The 17851-nt window shown below is 44.5% G+C and overlaps 1 protein-coding gene across 4 annotated transcripts in view; it reads left to right on the plus strand.

Moving 5' to 3' along the window:
* Positions 1–17851, plus strand: part of LOC117407809 (uncharacterized) — a 504618-nt gene that overhangs the window by 9314 nt on the left and 477453 nt on the right. For 3 of the 4 annotated variants that reach the window (XM_059015531.1, XM_059015532.1, XM_059015529.1), the window contains exons 2-5: positions 5841–5895; positions 11102–11232; positions 15281–15310; positions 16777–16884. In XM_059015531.1, the coding sequence (XP_058871514.1) occupies positions 5865–5895; positions 11102–11232; positions 15281–15310; positions 16777–16884 (300 nt within the window). In that variant the 5' untranslated portion in view covers positions 5841–5864. Of the gene's footprint in view, positions 1–3204; positions 3304–5840; positions 5896–11101; positions 11233–15280; positions 15311–16776; positions 16885–17851 lie in introns of all 4 variants that reach the window. The other variant, XM_059015530.1, reaches the window with a different exon arrangement.

Here is a 17851-nt window from a genome sequence, read left to right on the forward strand (position 1 = left end):
AAGTCAGCATCATATAAACACACACTGTCAACATCCCGGTCTGTACGCACGGGACGCACCTCCGCAGTGAAGTCAGCATCATATAAACACACACTGTCAACATCCCGGTCTGTACGCACGGGACGCACCTCCGCAGTGAAGTCAGCATCATATAAACACACACTGTCAACATCCCGGTCTGTACGCACGGGACGCACCTCCGCAGTGAAGTCAGCATCATATAAACACACACTGTCAACATCCCGGTCTGTACGCACGGGACGCACCTCCGCAGTGAAGTCAGCATCATATAAACACACACTGTCAACATCCCGGTCTGTACGCACGGGACGCACCTCCGCAGTGAAGTCAGCATCATATAAACACACACTGTCAACATCCCGGTCTGTACGCACGGGACTTACCTCCGCAGTGAAGTCAGCATCATATAAACACACACTGTCAACATCCCGGTCTGTACGCACGGGACGCACCTCCGCAGTGAAGTCAGCATCATATAAACACACACTGTCAACATCCCGGTCTGTACGCACGGGACGCACCTCCGCAGTGAAGTCAGCATCATATAAACACACACTGTCAACATCCCGGTCTGTACGCACGGGACGCCCCTCCGCAGTGAAGTCAGCATCATATAAACACACACTGTCAACATCCCCGTCTGTACGCACGGGACGCCCCTCCGCAGTGAAGTCAGCATCATATAAACACACACTGTCAACATCCCGGTCTGTACGCACGGGACGCACCTCCGCAGTGAAGTCAGCATCATATAAACACACACTGTCAACATCCCGGTCTGTACGCACGGGACGCACCTCCGCAGTGAAGTCAGCATCATATAAACACACACTGTCAACATCCCGGTCTGTACGTACGGGACGCACCTCTGCAGTGAAGTCAGCTCTCGCGCTGTGTTACTATGCCTCCGAAACGAAACTCATTCCAGGCTTGGTAACAATGCTCTTAAATATACAGCTCTGGAAAAAATTAAGAGACCACTGCAAAATTATCAGTTTCTCTGGTTTTACTATTTATAGGTATGTGTTTGGGTAAAATGAACATTTTTGTTTTATTCTATAAACTACTGACAACATTTCTCCCAAATTCCAAATAAAAATATTGTCATTTAGAGCATTTATTTGCAGAAAATGATAACTGATCAAAATAACAAAAAAGATGCAGTGTTGTCAGACCTCGAATAATGCAAAGAAAATAAGTTCATATTCATTTTTAAACAACACAATACTAATGTTTTAACTTAGGAAGAGTTCAGAAATCAATATTTGGTGGAATAACCCTGATTTTCAAGCACAGCTTTCATGCGTCTTGGCATGCTCTCCACCAGTCTTTCACATTGATGTTGGGTGACTTTATGCCACTCCTGGTGCAAAAATTCAAGCAGCTCAGCTTTGTTTGATGGCTTGTGACCATCCATCTTCCTCCTGATCACATTCCAGAGGTTTTCAATGGGGTTCAGGTCTGGAGATTGGGCTGGCCATGACAGGGTCTTGATCTGGTGGTCCTCCATCCACACCTTGATTGACCTGGCTGTGTGGCATGGAGCATTGTTCTGCTGGAAAAACCAATCCTCAGAGTTGGGGAACATTGTCAGAGCAGAAGGAAGCAAGTTTTCTTCCAGGACAACCTTGTACTTGGCTTGATTCATGCCAAAGCTGCCCGATTCCAGCCTTGCTGAAGCACCCCCAGATCATCACCGATCCTCCACCACATTTCACAGTGGGTGCGAGACACTGTGGCTTGTAGGCCTCCCCAGGTCTACAAGCCACAGTGGGGGTGCTTCAGCAAGGCTGGAATCGAGCAGATTTGTCTTTGTGAAGGACGCATGAATCAAGCCAAGTACAAGGTTGTCCTGGAAGAAAACTTGCTTCCTTCTGCTCTGACAATGTTCCCCAACTCTGAGGATTGGTTTTTCCAGCAGGACAATGCTCCATGCCACACAGCCAGGTCAATCAAGGTGTGGATGGAGGACCACCAGATCAAGACCCTGTCATGGCCAGCCCAATCTCCAGACCTGAACCCCATTGAAAACCTCTGGAATGTGATCAGGAGGAAGATGGATGGTCACAAGCCATCAAACAAAGCCGAGCTGCTTGAATTTTTGCGCCAGGAGTGGCATAAAGTCACCCAACATCAATGTGAAAGACTGGTGGAGAGCATGCCAAGACGCATGAAAGCTGTGCTTGAAAATCAGGGTTATTCCATCAAATATTGATTTCTGAACTCTTCCTAAGTTAAAACATTAGTATTGTGTTGTTTAAAAATGAATATGAACTTATTTTCTTTGCATTATTCGAGGTCTGACAACACTGCATCTTTTTAGTTATTTTGACCAGTTGTCATTTTCTGCAAATAAATGCTCTAAATGACAATATTTTTATTTGGAATTTGGGAGAAATGTTGTCAGTAGTTTATAGAATAAAACAAAAATGTTCATTTTACCCAAACACATACCTATAAATAGTAAAACCAGAGAAACTGATAATTTTGCAGTGGTCTCTTAATTTTTTCCAGAGCTGTATATTCAGGTATTGTGTGATCCCTTTTTGTAAAGCTCGAAACTACAGTATATTGATCGTTTTAAAGAAGCATTAACGCAGGCGTATCTCTGTCGTGAATGCAGGCTGTCAAAAAGCACTTTTTTTTGCTTCAGCAACCATGCGGCAAAGCATAATTGATTAAAGAAAAAACAACAACAACAACAACAAAAAAAACGAGGATGTGATGAAGTTTTCATGTCGGGTTAATTTGCACGCTGGATTAACATTTTGTACACTTTTAAACTATTCATGTCAGATTGATTTTGAATAAAAGTTCAGCTTCAATTCGGTATTTGTGCTTTTTTGTACTGCGTTTTAATTGGTTAACGAATAGATTAAAGCAAAGGCAGAATACTGCATACATGAAACGGACAGGTACATGTAATTCTACTTTCATTCACAATCTCATCTCATTTACGTACTCCAACAGTGTTTGTTCATTTTGATTGTCCTTTCGCTATAATGAACCCCTCGATATAACAAACAAAAGGCTTGGACCCCAACAGGTTCGTTATAGCGAGGGTGTACTATGGATGTAATGGATACTCAATTCACGTTGATTTAACCCTTTTCCCAGTGCAGTCAGTTATGCAATGCCCCTCCTTCTTGACTTGTATCTGGCATTGATTTGTTCCACATACAGGAACACCTCCTAAGAGAACACTTCGCTTCAGAGAACATGGGATTTTCACATGGAATTTTCCCATTGGAAACGCTCCGCCTAAAGGAACAGGAACTGCACGTAAAAGGACACCTTTTTGGCACCGCTAGCGATTTGTTGCGACCGATTCAAAAGTGATACAGACTGTTTTGTAACAAACTCAAATTCAAATGGTTTAGTCAATCTTTTCAGAACAAACTTGTCATCGCAAGAGTAATCTTATTGTTAACGTGTGTGCAGGGCAGTGCTGTGTTAATAACCATTGTGTTAAAATTAATTCTCATATTTATAATTACTGTTAGAGCCGCTGCTGCATTTTTACCATATGTAGGGGTGTTTTGTGAATTGAGTTTGTCAGTTATTTTATTAACAAGTGTTTGTCAGTTAATTTATTATTATTATTATTATTATTATTATTATTATTATTATTATTATTATTATTATTATTATTATTATTATTTATCATCATATGCTTGCCTATTGCTTTTTTCTTACTTATTCTGTTAATTTCATAGGTTGATGCACATGCGTCATGACATAAGTAATAAATACATTTGTATTTATTGATTCATATCGTGATTGGACTTGGCATATTGTGTCCGGTGGTCAACTCTGTCTAAGAGAAAACTTGGGCTAAGAGAAGACTTCGCTTGCTTCCTGAGGGGTGTTCTCTTAGCCAGGACTTCTGTGCTTTTAACCCACCCCAACTACTGAGTGAGAGCAAATTCCTACATTTCTACCGGAGACTCCGCAGACAGGGAGGATTGCACACGCTTGCGAGATTTAAACGAGATTACAATTAGATGTGCAGGATTGTTCTTGCTCGAGGGATTCAAAACTATATTACAGTTAGATAGGGAGGATCGTACACTCACAGGATTTAAGGCTATATTACAGTTAGATAGGGAGGATTGCACACTCACAGGATTTAAAGCTATATTACAGTTAGATAGGGAGGATTGTACACTCACAGGATTTAAGGCTATATTACAGTTAGATAGGGAGGATTGTACACTCACAGGATTTAAGGCTATATTACAGTTAGATAGGGAGGATTGCACACTCACAGGATTTAGAGCTATATTACAGTTAGATAGGGAGGATTGCACACTCACAGGATTTAAAGCTATATTACAGTTAGATAGGGAGGATTGTACACTCACAGGATTTAAGGCTATATTACAGTTAGATAGGGAGGATTGTACACTCACAGGATTTAGAGCTATATTACAGTTAGATAGGGAGGATTGCACACTCACAGGATTTAAAGATATATTACAGTTAGATAGGGAGGATTGCACACTCACAGGATTTAAAGATATATTACAGTTAGATAGGGAGGATTGCACACTCACAGGATTTAAAGATATATTACAGTTAGATAGGGAGGATTGCACACTCACAGGATTTAAAGATATATTACAGTTAGATAGGGAGGATTGCACACTCACAGGATTTAAGGCTATATTACAGTTAGATAGGGAGGATTGCACACTCACAGGATTTAAAGCTATATTACAGTTAGATAGGGAGGATTGTACACTCACAGGATTTAAGGCTATATTACAGTTAGATAGGGAGGATTGCACACTCACAGGATTTAAAGATATATTACAGTTAGATAGGGAGGATTGCACACTCACAGGATTTAAAGATATATTACAGTTAGATAGGGAGGATTGCACACTCACAGGATTTAAGGCTATATTACAGTTAGATAGGGAGGATTGTACACTCACAGGATTTAAAGATATATTACAGTTAGATAGGGAGGATTGCACACTCACAGGATTTAAAGATATATTACAGTTAGATAGGGAGGATTGCACACTCACAGGATTTAAGGCTATATTACAGTTAGATAGGGAGGATTGCACACTCACAGGATTTAAAGCTATATTACAGTTAGATAGGGAGGATTGCACACTCACAGGATTTAAAGATATATTACAGTTAGATAGGGAGGATTGCACACTCACAGGATTTAAGGCTATATTACAGTTAGATAGGGAGGATTGCACACTCACAGGATTTAAAGATATATTACAGTTAGATAGGGAGGATTGTACACTCACAGGATTTAAAGATATATTACAGTTAGATAGGGAGGATTGCACACTCACAGGATTTAAGGCTATATTACAGTTAGATAGGGAGGATTGCACACTCACAGGATTTAAAGATATATTACAGTTAGATAGGGAGGATTGCACACTCACAGGATTTAAAGATATATTACAGTTAGATAGGGAGGATTGCACACTCACAGGATTTAAGGCTATATTACAGTTAGATAGGGAGGATTGTACACTCACAGGATTTAAAGATATATTACAGTTAGATAGGGAGGATTGTACACTCACAGGATTTAAAGATATATTACAGTTAGATAGGGAGGATTGCACACTCACAGGATTTAAGGCTATATTACAGTTAGATAGGGAGGATTGTACACTCACAGGATTTAAAGATATATTACAGTTAGATAGGGAGGATTGTACATGCCCACAAGAAAAACTGAAGCCCTAACTATGAGTATTTCAAATGTCTCTTATATATGCTCAGCACAGTTGGCTGGACATTATTCCTGACATCACTGTCTTTGTGTGTCTAATCAGCTGTGTGGATGATCAGTACAGAAGATGGAAAAGGAAACTGCAGACGTGGAAACAGGTAAGAATGAAAACAAGCTGTCTGTCTTTTGATCTACAATAATCAATAATACAATTTGAGTAAAAGTAACACAACTTCTTAGTCCAGCAGAAACATGTTTTAACATAGGTATCAGGACATCACCACCATATTAACCACTGGCTCTCACTTCACTACAGTAAAACCTCCACACAGTAGATTCACTCTCCCTGTGCAGCAGGTATCAGGACATCACCAGCCATCACCACCATATTAACCACTGGCTCTCACTTCACTACAGTAAAACCTCCACACTGTAGATTCACTCTCCCTGTGCAGCAGGTATCAGGACATCACCAGCCATCACCACCATATTAACCACTGGCTCTCACTTCACTACAGTAAAACCTCCACACTGTAGATTCACTCTCCCTGTGCAGCAGGTATCAGGACATCACCACCATATTAACCACTGGCTCTCACTTCACTACAGTAAAACCTCCACACTGTAGATTCACTCTCCCTGTGCAGCAGGTATCAGGACATCACCAGCCATCACCACCATATTAACCACTGGCTCTCACTTCACTACAGTAAAACCTCCACACTGTAGATTCACTCTCCCTGTGCAGCAGGTATCAAGACATCACCACCATATTAACCACTGGCTCTCACTTCACTACAGTAAAACCTCCACACTGTAGATTCACTCTCCCTGTGCAGCAGGTATCAGGACATCACCACCATATTAACCACTGGCTCTCACTTCACTACAGTAAAACCTCCACACTGTAGATTCACTCTCCCTGTGCAGCAGGTATCAGGACATCACCACCATATTAACCACTGGCTCTCACTTCACTACAGTAAAACCTCCACACTGTAGATTCACTCTCCCTGTGCAGCAGGTATCAGGACATCACCACCATATTAACAACTGGCTCTCACTTCACTACAGTAAAACCTCCACACTGTAGATTCACTCTCCCTGTGCAGCAGGTATCAGGACATCACCACCATATTAACAACTGGCTCTCACTTCACTACAGTAAAACCTCCACACTGTAGATTCACTCTCCCTGTGCAGCAGGTATCAGGACATCACCAGCCATCACCACCATATTAACCACTGGCTCTCACTTCACTACAGTAAAACCTCCACACTGTAGATTCACTCTCCCTGTGCAGCAGGTATCAGGACATCACCACCATATTAACCACTGGCTCTCACTTCACTACAGTAAAACCTCCACACTGTAGATTCACTCTCCCTGTGCAGCAGGTATCAGGACATCACCACCATATTAACCACTGGGTCTCACTTCACTACAGTAAAACCTCCACACTGTAGATTCACTCTCCCTGTGCAGCAGGTATCAGGACATCACCAATATATTAACCACTGGCTCTCACTTCACTACAGTAAAACCTCCACACTGTAGATTCACTCTCCCTGTGCAGCAGGTATCAGGACATCACCAGGCATCACCACCATATTAACCACTGGCTCTCACTTCACTACAGTAAAACCTCCACACTGTAGATTCACTCTCCCTGTGCAGCAGGTATCAGGACATCACCACCATATTAACCACTGGCTCTCACTTCACTACAGTAAAACCTCCACACTGTAGATTCACTCTCCCTGTGCAGCAGGTATCAGGACATCACCAGCCATCACCACCATATTAACCACTGGGTCTCACTTCACTACAGTAAAACCTCCACACTGTAGATTCACTCTCCCTGTGCAGCAGGTATCAGGACATCACCAATATATTAACCACTGGCTCTCACTTCACTACAGTAAAACCTCCACACTGTAGATTCACTCTCCCTGTGCAGCAGGTATCAGGACATCACCAGGCATCACCACCATATTAACCACTGGCTCTCACTTCACTACAGTAAAACCTCCACACTGTAGATTCACTCTCCCTGTGCAGCAGGTATCAGGACATCACCACCATATTAACCACTGGCTCTCACTTCACTACAGTAAAACCTCCACACTGTAGATTCACTCTCCCTGTGCAGCAGGCATCAGGACATCACCAGCCATCACCACCATATTAACCACTGGCTCTCACTTCACTACAGTAAAACCTTCACACTGTAGATTCACTCTCCCTGTGCAGCAGGTATCAGGACATCACCACCATATTAACCACTGGCTCTTTTTCACAGTTCAATATCCATTCACAGATACACCATGCAGTTCGGTCTCTGAGTTAAAGCTGATAGGAATGTTGATACAGTAATTCCACCCCCTAAACTATTCTGACAGGGCATGTGTGCTGAAACTATCTAGACAGATACATCGGCTTGGAGTGATTGTTCCACAGCAACTGATCTGGGGTCAGTTTACCTGAAACACACGACAGTAACACTGATATTTACAATTCTGAACTCCACAAACCTTCAATCTGAAACACACGACAGTAACACTGATATTTACAATTCTGAACTCCACAAACCTGCAATCTGAAACACATGACAGTAACACTGATATTTACAATTCTGAACTCCACAAACCTACAATCTGAAACACACGACAGTAACACTGATATTTACAATTCTGAACTCCACAAACCTGCAATCTGAAACGCACGACAGTAACACTGATATTTACAATTCTGAACTCCACAAACCTGCAATCTGAAACGCACGACAGTAACACTGATATTTACAATTCTGAACTCCACAAACCTGCAATCTGAAACACACGACAGTAATACTGATATTTACAATTCTGAACTCCACAAACCTGCAATCTGAAACACACGACAGTAACACTGATATTTACAATTCTGAACTCCACAAACCTGCAATCTGAAACACACGACAGTAACACTGATATTTACAATTCTGAACTCCACAAACCTGCAATCTGAAACGCACGACAGTAACACTGATATTTACAATTCTGAACTCCACAAACCTGCAATCTGAAACGCACGACAGTAACACTGATATTTACAATTCTAAACTCCACAAACCTGCAATCTGAAACACACGACAGTAACACTGATATTTACAATTCTGAACTCCACAAACCTGCAATCTGAAACACACGACAGTAACACTGATATTTACAACTCTGAACTCCACAAACCTGCAATCTGAAAGGATTCAAATATAAATCAACTCAGTTTCTATGCATTATCTAAAGAAGTTCAATTCCTGTCTTAAATACATATATACTTGTTTCTATTGAAATGTATTACTGTGCTTGTGATGCCATGTTCTAGATAGTTAATGATGCAACACTCTACTATTCCTTTCTATTTAAACCTATATTTGAAAGCACGTATCAGACAGGGGAGATGAACCTGCAGCTTCAGGGGAGCGGGCACACCGCTGGCTACGAATGCAGCCCTCAGTGAACAATCAACCCGAGGGACCTCTGCCCTGTCAAATAGCAACATTGAATAGCAAGATTCACTATAATCCCCACTGCGTCCCCAGCCTGTGTCATATACAATGTGTGATTGATAGAGAATCGTGCATATTAATGTACTAAGTGGAATATTTAAAATATTTGGTCATGTTTTTTTTTTTTTGTTTGTTGTTGAATTTAAGTCATTCTTAGACTTAAGTTTATGCTATTAAGTTTTAAAAGTTATTGATATAATATTACATTTGAAGTGCTTATTTAAACTATAATGAAGTTGTCACTAAGTATTTGTTTTCACTCATAAAGAGCTGAAGATGAAGACTCAAACAAGCCCTGCCCTTGTTTAACACATTCTATCTTGGTTAGCTGCATCTAAAATGAAGAGCAGATCTGGATGCATGTAGAGATCAACATGCTTCATGAATATGTGACGGAAAATAACCACTTGTTTTAAGCACAGCTCAATATTTTACAAGGACCTGAGAGATGAACATGCCTGATGAATACAGCCCTGTTTCTAATATGAATGTTACCGCTCCTACACTGTCTCTACCTACATCACTGCATCTCTCTTCTCTCTCTCTGACAGTCCCTCACTCCCTCCCTTTCTCTCTTCTATCTCTGACAATCCCTCCCTCCCTTTCTCTCTTCTCTCTCTGACAGCCCCTCCCTTTCTCTCCTCTCTCATGCCCTCTCTGTCTCCACAGTTTCAGGTGCATCAGGAATCCTCAGTCCCTCACTCCCTCTCTGTCTCCACAGATTCAGGTGCATCAGGAATCCTCAGTCCCTCACTCACTCTCTGTCTCCACAGTTACAGGTGCATCAGGAATCCTCAGTCTCTCACTCCCTCTCTGTCTCCACAGTTACAGGTGCATCAGGAATCCTCAGTCTCTCACTCCCTCTCTGTCTCCACAGTTACAGGTGCATCAGGAATCCTCAGTCTCTCACTCCCTCTCTGTCTCCACAGTTACAGGTGCATCAGTAATCCTCAGTCCCTCACTCCCTCTCTGTCTCCACAGTTACAGGTGCATCAGGAATCCTCAGTCCCTCCCTCCCTCTCTGTCTCCACAGTTACAGGTGCATCAGGAATCCTCAGTCCCTCACTCCCTCTCTGTCTCCACAGTTACAGGTGCATCATGAATCCTCAGTCCTTCACTCCCTCTCTGTCTCCACAGTTACAGGTGCATCAGGAATCCTCAGTCCCTCACTCCCTCTCTGTCTCCACAGTTTCAGGTGCATCAGGAATCCTCAGTCCCTCACTCCCTCTCTGTCTCCACAGTTACAGGTGCATCAGGAATCCTCAGTCTCTCACTCCCTCTCTGTCTCCACAGTTACAGGTGCATCAGGAATCCCCAGTCCCTCACTCCCTCTCTGTCTCCACAGTTACAGGTGCATCAGGAATCCTCAGTCCCTCACTCCCTCTCTGTCTCCACAGTTACAGGTGCATCAGGAATCCTCAGTCCCTCACTCCCTCTCTGTCTCCACAGTTTCAGGTGCATCAGGAATCCTCAGTCCCTCACTCCCTCTCTGTCTCCACAGTTACAGGTGCATCAGGAATCCTCAGTCTCTCACTCCCTCTCTGTCTCCACAGTTACAGGTGCATCAGGAATCCTCAGTCTCTCACTCCCTCTCTGTCTCCACAGTTACAGGTGCATCAGGAATCCTCAGTCCCTCACTCCCTCTCTGTCTCCACAGTTACAGGTGCATCAGGAATCCTCAGTCCCTCACTCCCTCTCTGTCTCCACAGTTTCAGGTGCATCAGGAATCCTCAGTCCCTCACTCCCTCTCTGTCTCCACAGTTACAGGTGCATCAGGAACCCTCAGTCCCTCACTCCCTCTCTGTCTCCACAGTTTCAGGTGCATCAGGAATCCTCAGTGTTTCTCAGAGTTTTGGCAGTTTCGGCCGTGACTACAAGGGTATAATCCCTGCACGTGATGCCAAGTCCGTCAGTGGGGGTAGACCTGAATTCAGCAACCCTACGGTATGGTGACACTAATCATTAGAATAGATTCTAGTTTCCATGGTAAAAAAGTCTATGATTTAAACATTTTAAAATCCACAATACATGCAAGAATCCACATATCATTTGTATTCAGACACGGGCAGACTGCTGTTTCAGAGAAAGCTTAGGGCTGTATTCATAAAGTGTTTACCAGGCATTTAACTTTAGACAGTGAAATCATACGAACATAAGAAATTCAAGAACGAGAAAAGGCCATTTGGCCCACCTATGCTCGCTCACTTTGGTGCCAGCGTGGTCCGTTAGCGCTCAGGAGAGGAAAAACAAAAAAAAACCCGAACCAGGTTAGCAGGGGAAATGAAACCTCTGGGAATCCGTGGCTAGACAGACTAAAGGTCTTATTGTGGTCACAGAGAGGGTTATACAGTATTGTTCATGACAGCATCCAGTCTGTTCTTGAAGGATCTGCTTAAACAACTCTGTCCAGCAGCTGTTCCAATGGTTCACCACCCTTTCTGTGAAAAAGCTCCTTCTCCCCTCAGTTGTGAATATGCTCTTCTTCAGCTTCCACCCGTGGTCCCTGGTTCTGTTCTCTGTGATCTGTGAAAATAATTCTCAGCAGTTACTTTGTTAAAACCCTAGACCATTTTAAATACCTCTATTAAGTCGCCTCTGGCTCTCCTTTCTAGGCTATATAGATTCAGCTCTTTCACTCTATCTTCATATGACATACCCAGTCCTGGAATTAATCGTGTTGCTCTCCTCTGTACTCTCTCCAATGCCTCAATGTCTTTTTTATGATAAGGGGACCAGAGCTGTACACAGTATTCTAGGTGTGTATTCTGTGTGAGATGAGGAGCAGCTGTGTGAGGTCAGTAGCAGCTGTGTGTGATGAGGAGCAGCTGTGTGAGATGAGGAGCAGCTGTGTGGGGTCAGGAGCAGCTGTGTGAGATGAGTAGCAGCTGTGTGAGGTCAGGAGCAGCTGTGTGAGATGAGTAGCAGCTGTGTGAGATGAGGAGCAGCTGTGTGAGATGAGGAGCAGCTGTGTGAGGTCAGGAGCAGCTGTGTGGGGTCAGGAGCAGCTGTGTGAGGTGAGGAGCAGATGTGTGAGATCAGAAGCAGCTGTGTGAGATCAGAAGCAGCTGTGTGAGATGAGGAGCTGCTGTGTGAGATGAGGAGCTGCTGTCTGAGATGAGGAGCTGCTGTGTGAGATGAGGAGCAGCTGTGTGAGGTGAGGAGCAGCTGTGTGAGGTCAGGAGCAGCTGTGTGAGATGAGAAGCAGCTGTGTGAGATGAGGCGCAGCTGTGTGAGGTCAGAAGCAGCTGTGTGAGATCAGAAGCAGCTGTGTGAGATGAGAAGCAGCAGTGTGAGATGAGGAGCAGCTGTGTGAGATGAGGAGCTGCTGTGTGAGATGAGAAGCAGCTGTGTGAGATGAGAAGCAGCTGTGTGAGATGAGGAGCAGCTGTGTGAGATGAGGAGCAGCTGTGTGAGGTCAGGAGCAGCTGTGTGAGATGAGAAGCAGCTGTGTGAGATGAGAAGCAGCTGTGTGAGGTCAGGAGCAGCGGTGTGAGATGAGGAGCAGCTGTGTGAGATGAGAAGCAGCTGTGTGAGATCAGAAGCAGCTGTGTGAGATGAGAAGCAGCTGTGTGAGATGAGGAGCAGCTGTGTGAGATGAGGAGCAGCTGTGTGAGGTGAGGAGCAGCTGTGTGAGATGAGGAGCAGCTGTGTGAGATGAGGAGCAGCTGTGTGAGGTCAGGAGCAGCTGTGTGAGGTCAGGAGCAGCTGTGTGAGATGAGAAGCAGCTGTGTGAGATGAGAAGCAGCTGTGTGAGGTCAGGAGCAGCGGTGTGAGATGAGAAGCAGCTGTGTGAGATGAGAAGCAGCTGTGTGAGATCAGAAGCAGCTGTGTGAGGTGAGGAGCAGCTGTGTGAGATGAGGAGCAGCTGTGTGAGATGAGGAGCAGCTGTGTGAGGTCAGGAGCAGCTGTGTGAGATGAGGAGCAGCTGTGTGAGATGAGGAGCTGCTGTGTGAGATGAGGAGCAGCTGTGTGAGATGAGAAGCAGCTGTGTGAGATGAGGAGCAGCTGTGTGAGGTGAGGAGCAGCTGTGTGAGATGAGGAGCAGCTGTGTGAGATGAGGAGCAGCTGTGTGAGATGAGGAGCAGCTGTGTGAGATGAGGAGCAGCTGTGTGAGGTCAGGAGCAGCTGTGTGAGATGAGGAGCAGCTGTGTGAGATGAGGAGCAGCTGTGTGAGATGGGGAGCAGCTGTGTGAGGTCAGGAGCAGCTGTGTGAGATGAGGAGCAGCTGTGTGAGATGAGGAGCAGCTGTGTGAGGTGAGGGACAGCTGTGTGAGGTGAGGGACAGCTGTGTGAGATGAGCAGTTGTGTGAGATGAGGAGCAGCTGTGTGAGATGAGGAGCAGCTGTGTGAGATGAGGAGCTGCTGTGTGAGATGAGGAGCAGCTGTGTGAGATGAGAAGCAGCTGTGTGAGATGAGGAGCAGCTGTGTGAGGTGAGGAGCAGCTGTGTGAGATGAGGAGCAGCTGTGTGAGATGAGGAGCAGCTGTGTGAGGTCAGGAGCAGCTGTGTGAGATGAGGAGCTGCTGTGTGAGATGAGGAGCAGCTGTGTGAGATGAGGAGCAGCTGTGTGAGGTGAGGAGCAGCTGTGTGAGGTCAGGAGCAGCTGTGTGAGATGAGGAGCAGCTGTGTGAGATGAGGAGCAGCTGTGTGAGATGAGGAGCTGCTGTGTGAGATGAGGAGCAGCTGTGTGAGGTGAGGAGCAGCTGTGTGAGATGAGGAGCAGCTGTGTGAGATGAGGAGCAGCTGTGTGAGATGAGGAGCAGCTGTGTGAGGTGAGGGACAGCTGTGTGAGGTGAGGGACAGCTGTGTGAGATGAGCAGTTGTGTGAGATGAGGAGCAGCTGTGTGAGATGAGGAGCAGCTGTGTGAGATGAGGAGCAGCTGTGTGAGGTGAGGAGCAGCTGTGTGAGATGAGGAGCAGCTGTGTGAGATGAGGAGCAGCTGTGTGAGATGGGGAGCAGCTGTGTGAGGTCAGGAGCAGCTGTGTGAGATGAGGAGCAGCTGTGTGAGATGAGGAGCAGCTGTGTGAGATGAGGAGCAGCTGTGTGAGGTGAGGGACAGCTGTGTGAGGTGAGGGACAGCTGTGTGAGATGAGCAGTTGTGTGAGATGAGGAGCAGCTGTGTGAGATGAGGAGCAGCTGTGTGAGATGAGGAGCAGCTGTGTGAGATGAGAAGCAGCTGTGTGAGATGAGGAGCAGCTGTGTGAGGTGAGGAGCAGCTGTGTGAGATGAGGAGCAGCTGTGTGAGATGAGGAGCAGCTGTGTGAGGTCAGGAGCAGCTGTGTGAGATGAGGAGCAGCTGTGTGAGATGAGGAGCTGCTGTGTGAGATGAGGAGCAGCTGTGTGAGATGAGGAGCAGCTGTGTGAGGTGAGGAGCAGCTGTGTGAGATGAGGAGCAGCTGTGTGAGATGAGGAGCAGCTGTGTGAGGTCAGGAGCAGCTGTGTGAGATGAGGAGCAGCTGTGTGAGATGAGGAGCAGCTGTGTGAGATGAGGAGCAGCTGTGTGAGGTGAGGAGCAGCTGTGTGAGATGAGGAGCAGCTGTGTGAGGTCAGGAGCAGCTGTGTGAGATGAGGAGCAGCTGTGTGAGATGAGGAGCAACTGTGTGAGGTCAGGAGGAGATGTGTGAGATGAGGAGCAGCTGTGTGAGATGAGGAGCAGCTGTGTGAGATGAGGAGCAGCTGTGTGAGATGAGGAGCAACTGTGTGAGGTCAGGAGCAGCTGTGTGAGATGAGGAGCAGCTGTGTGAGATCTCTGGAACAAAGTAAAACTAAACCAGAATGTTGTTCCGTGAATTTCTGTCTAAAATGTATTTTTCTGCGTACAATAGATTTAAATGCCCATTCGATGCTGAACCAGATTACAGCTCCCCATGAAACTCATTTTATGATTGTTAATAGTCTGGTCCCAAGTGAATGTTAAAATCAGACTTTTAATGAACTGTATGCACTTGTTTTCATATTATAGTAACTCAGTGAATTAACTTTTCTTTTGCAGATTCCTGGTTTGCTGAAGAGAGTTTTCAAGGTACAAGGGGGGGGGGGTGGTATTGTTAAATGACGGATGAATAAGACAGGGGGGAAGAAAAGGGGAGATTGTGAGTGAAAGAGAATTGGGAAAGAGAGAGATGAGAAGGGTGGGTGTAGTTAAGTGTCATGATGTATATCATCAATTAAGAGTTTCTTCTTCAAAGGATATTCATGCTGTTATTAATCTACTGTACCATAGGTCACCCTTTATTTGTAATTTCAGTACCAGAAGGAAAACACCAAAGACATATATAAGTAAAACCATTTATTTATTTAGAAAGACAAAAGATCTTATAGTCTTTGAAATGATTCTTTTTATAGCATCATTCATCAAGACATGCAACAAGTTGGATACAATTGTAACCGTTTCTTTTTGGATGTAGTGCGAATCTTTAAAAGTAAACTTCTAATAAAATCTAATCAAGACTCAGTGCAACATGTCAAATACAAAACAAGCAAAGTGAATATCAAATCAATTCAAACTATGTGACACGCAAAATAAAATTGCTATCGTGAATTAAAATCCTTAACATGAAAACCATGACAAATCTAATACAAAACTGCAAAACAAGGAACATAATGGATGTAAAGAACTGACCATCTTGTTCACATACATGCAGATTTATTGTACTGCTCTTTCTCCTTTCAAATATATAAAACCTTTTAGAAAACATGCATTCTACAATGTAGCTAAAACACAGCAGCTTAATGTTTAAAAAGTAATGAAACAGAATCAATTATCCTCAGAGAATACCTTAACCGACTCCAAGCACAAGGTAGCTACTCTGTGTGCACAACACTTCTCCACGTATAATACCGTATGATTACAACTAGCACTAAGAGAAAATAAACAATGGTGAGTCTGTGATTTAATCAACACAAGAACGAGAATGAGCTAATCTACTCACCCCCACGAGCACAGCAATATATCCAGAAGTCCCGTGTGTTTCTGCTTCCCTGCACTTTAAACCAAAACATACTCATAAATATATAAACAAGTTCTCAAACCAAGCAATAAAATAGAACACACTCGCTACTCACCACCAGCAATGCTGCAGCCTTCTGGATAAACCTGAGTCCCATGTGTCTCTGCTTTCCCTGCACACCAGCAATGCTGCAGCCTTCTGGATAAACCTGAGTCCCATGTGTCTCTGCTTTCCCTGCACACCAGCAATGCTGCAGCCTTGTGGATAAACCTGAGTCCCATGTGTCTCTGCTTTCCCTGCACACCAGCAATGCTGCAGCCTTCTGTAATCACCTATGCTTTTATACAGGGGTTTTCACTAACCCACCTCTGTTAGCCCTTTCCTAGCTTGACTGAATTGACAACTTGTATTAGCCATGCCACACTACAGTAGTTTTATATATGAATCTATTTTAGTAATATGAATGTGAGCATCTACAGTAAAATAGTGAAGATCTGAACCCATCCTGAAGGTTTGTAATTATTCACTCATTCCACAGGGGGGGTCTGATAGAAAGTCCAGACATCAAGAGGTTGGTGAATGGAGCCTGGAAGAGTGTCGACACTCCATCATGGAGCTGGCAAAGGAGCTGAACAGAGTTGTGAAGGTACAGAGAGAGGGAGCGGAGGGGAGAGAGAGAAGGAGGGATGGGGGAGTGAGCAGTGTTGGTTATTACAGAGAGGTGGAGAGGGGGGGTGAAAAGGCGAGTCCTGAGGTTACAGGAGAGGAGAGAGGCAGAGGGGGAAGAAAGGGGCTAAAGTGGGGTGTCAGCATGCCATCGTGTCAGATAAAGCAAAAAGCTTAGGAGTCTTGAAGGTACGGAGAGAGGGGTGTGTGTGTAGGGGGTGAGGGGATTGGTAATTAATGTAGCCAACAAAGACGTTCATGTATAGAATACGGAACAGAATAGAAACAGCATTGACAGCAACAATTAGGTGTAGTCCAAGTTTAATTGAATTTCATTTTTAAATGTAATTAAGCAATAAAGAACACTGGCATGTGATTTGAGGATTATGAAAAGGATTGTGGGAAGAGACCGCAGGCTATTCATCATTTAAACCCCAGCAACACAAAAACACACACACGGCTCATCTTTGTGCCTCTACTGAGAGAGTCTAGCAGTTCAATTCAAACCCACAGAGGCACCGATTCTAATAAACAAATGTAGTGTCCATCTGCATTCTATATGCCTAATATTCCTGACTACAGTACTACCAGTTTAACCTCGAGAGTCAGTGAGTATCTGTGTCTTAAATGAGTTACTGCTGTTTGAAATGCCAAAGAGTTCTATCTTAGCTTGAATTGTGGGATGCCGTTCCGTGCCATCTCTCCTGTAGATGAAACCAGAAAACACATGAGATTATTATACAGAGCTAACAAAGGAGTTAAACAGTGTCTTGAAGGTATAGAAAGAGGGAGGGGTGAGGGGAGAGTGTGTGTGTGTGTGTGTTTGAAGGGGTGAGGGGAGTGTGTGTGTGTGTTTGAAGGGGTGAGGGGAGTGTGTGTGTGTGTGTGTTTGAAGGGGTGAGGGGGGTGTGTGTGTGTTTGAAGGGGTGAGGGGAGTGTGTGTGTGT

The sequence above is a fragment of the Acipenser ruthenus genome, chromosome 50 (genome assembly GCF_902713425.1).
Source record: "Acipenser ruthenus chromosome 50, fAciRut3.2 maternal haplotype, whole genome shotgun sequence".
NCBI classification, from domain to species: Eukaryota; Metazoa; Chordata; class Actinopteri; order Acipenseriformes; family Acipenseridae; genus Acipenser; species Acipenser ruthenus.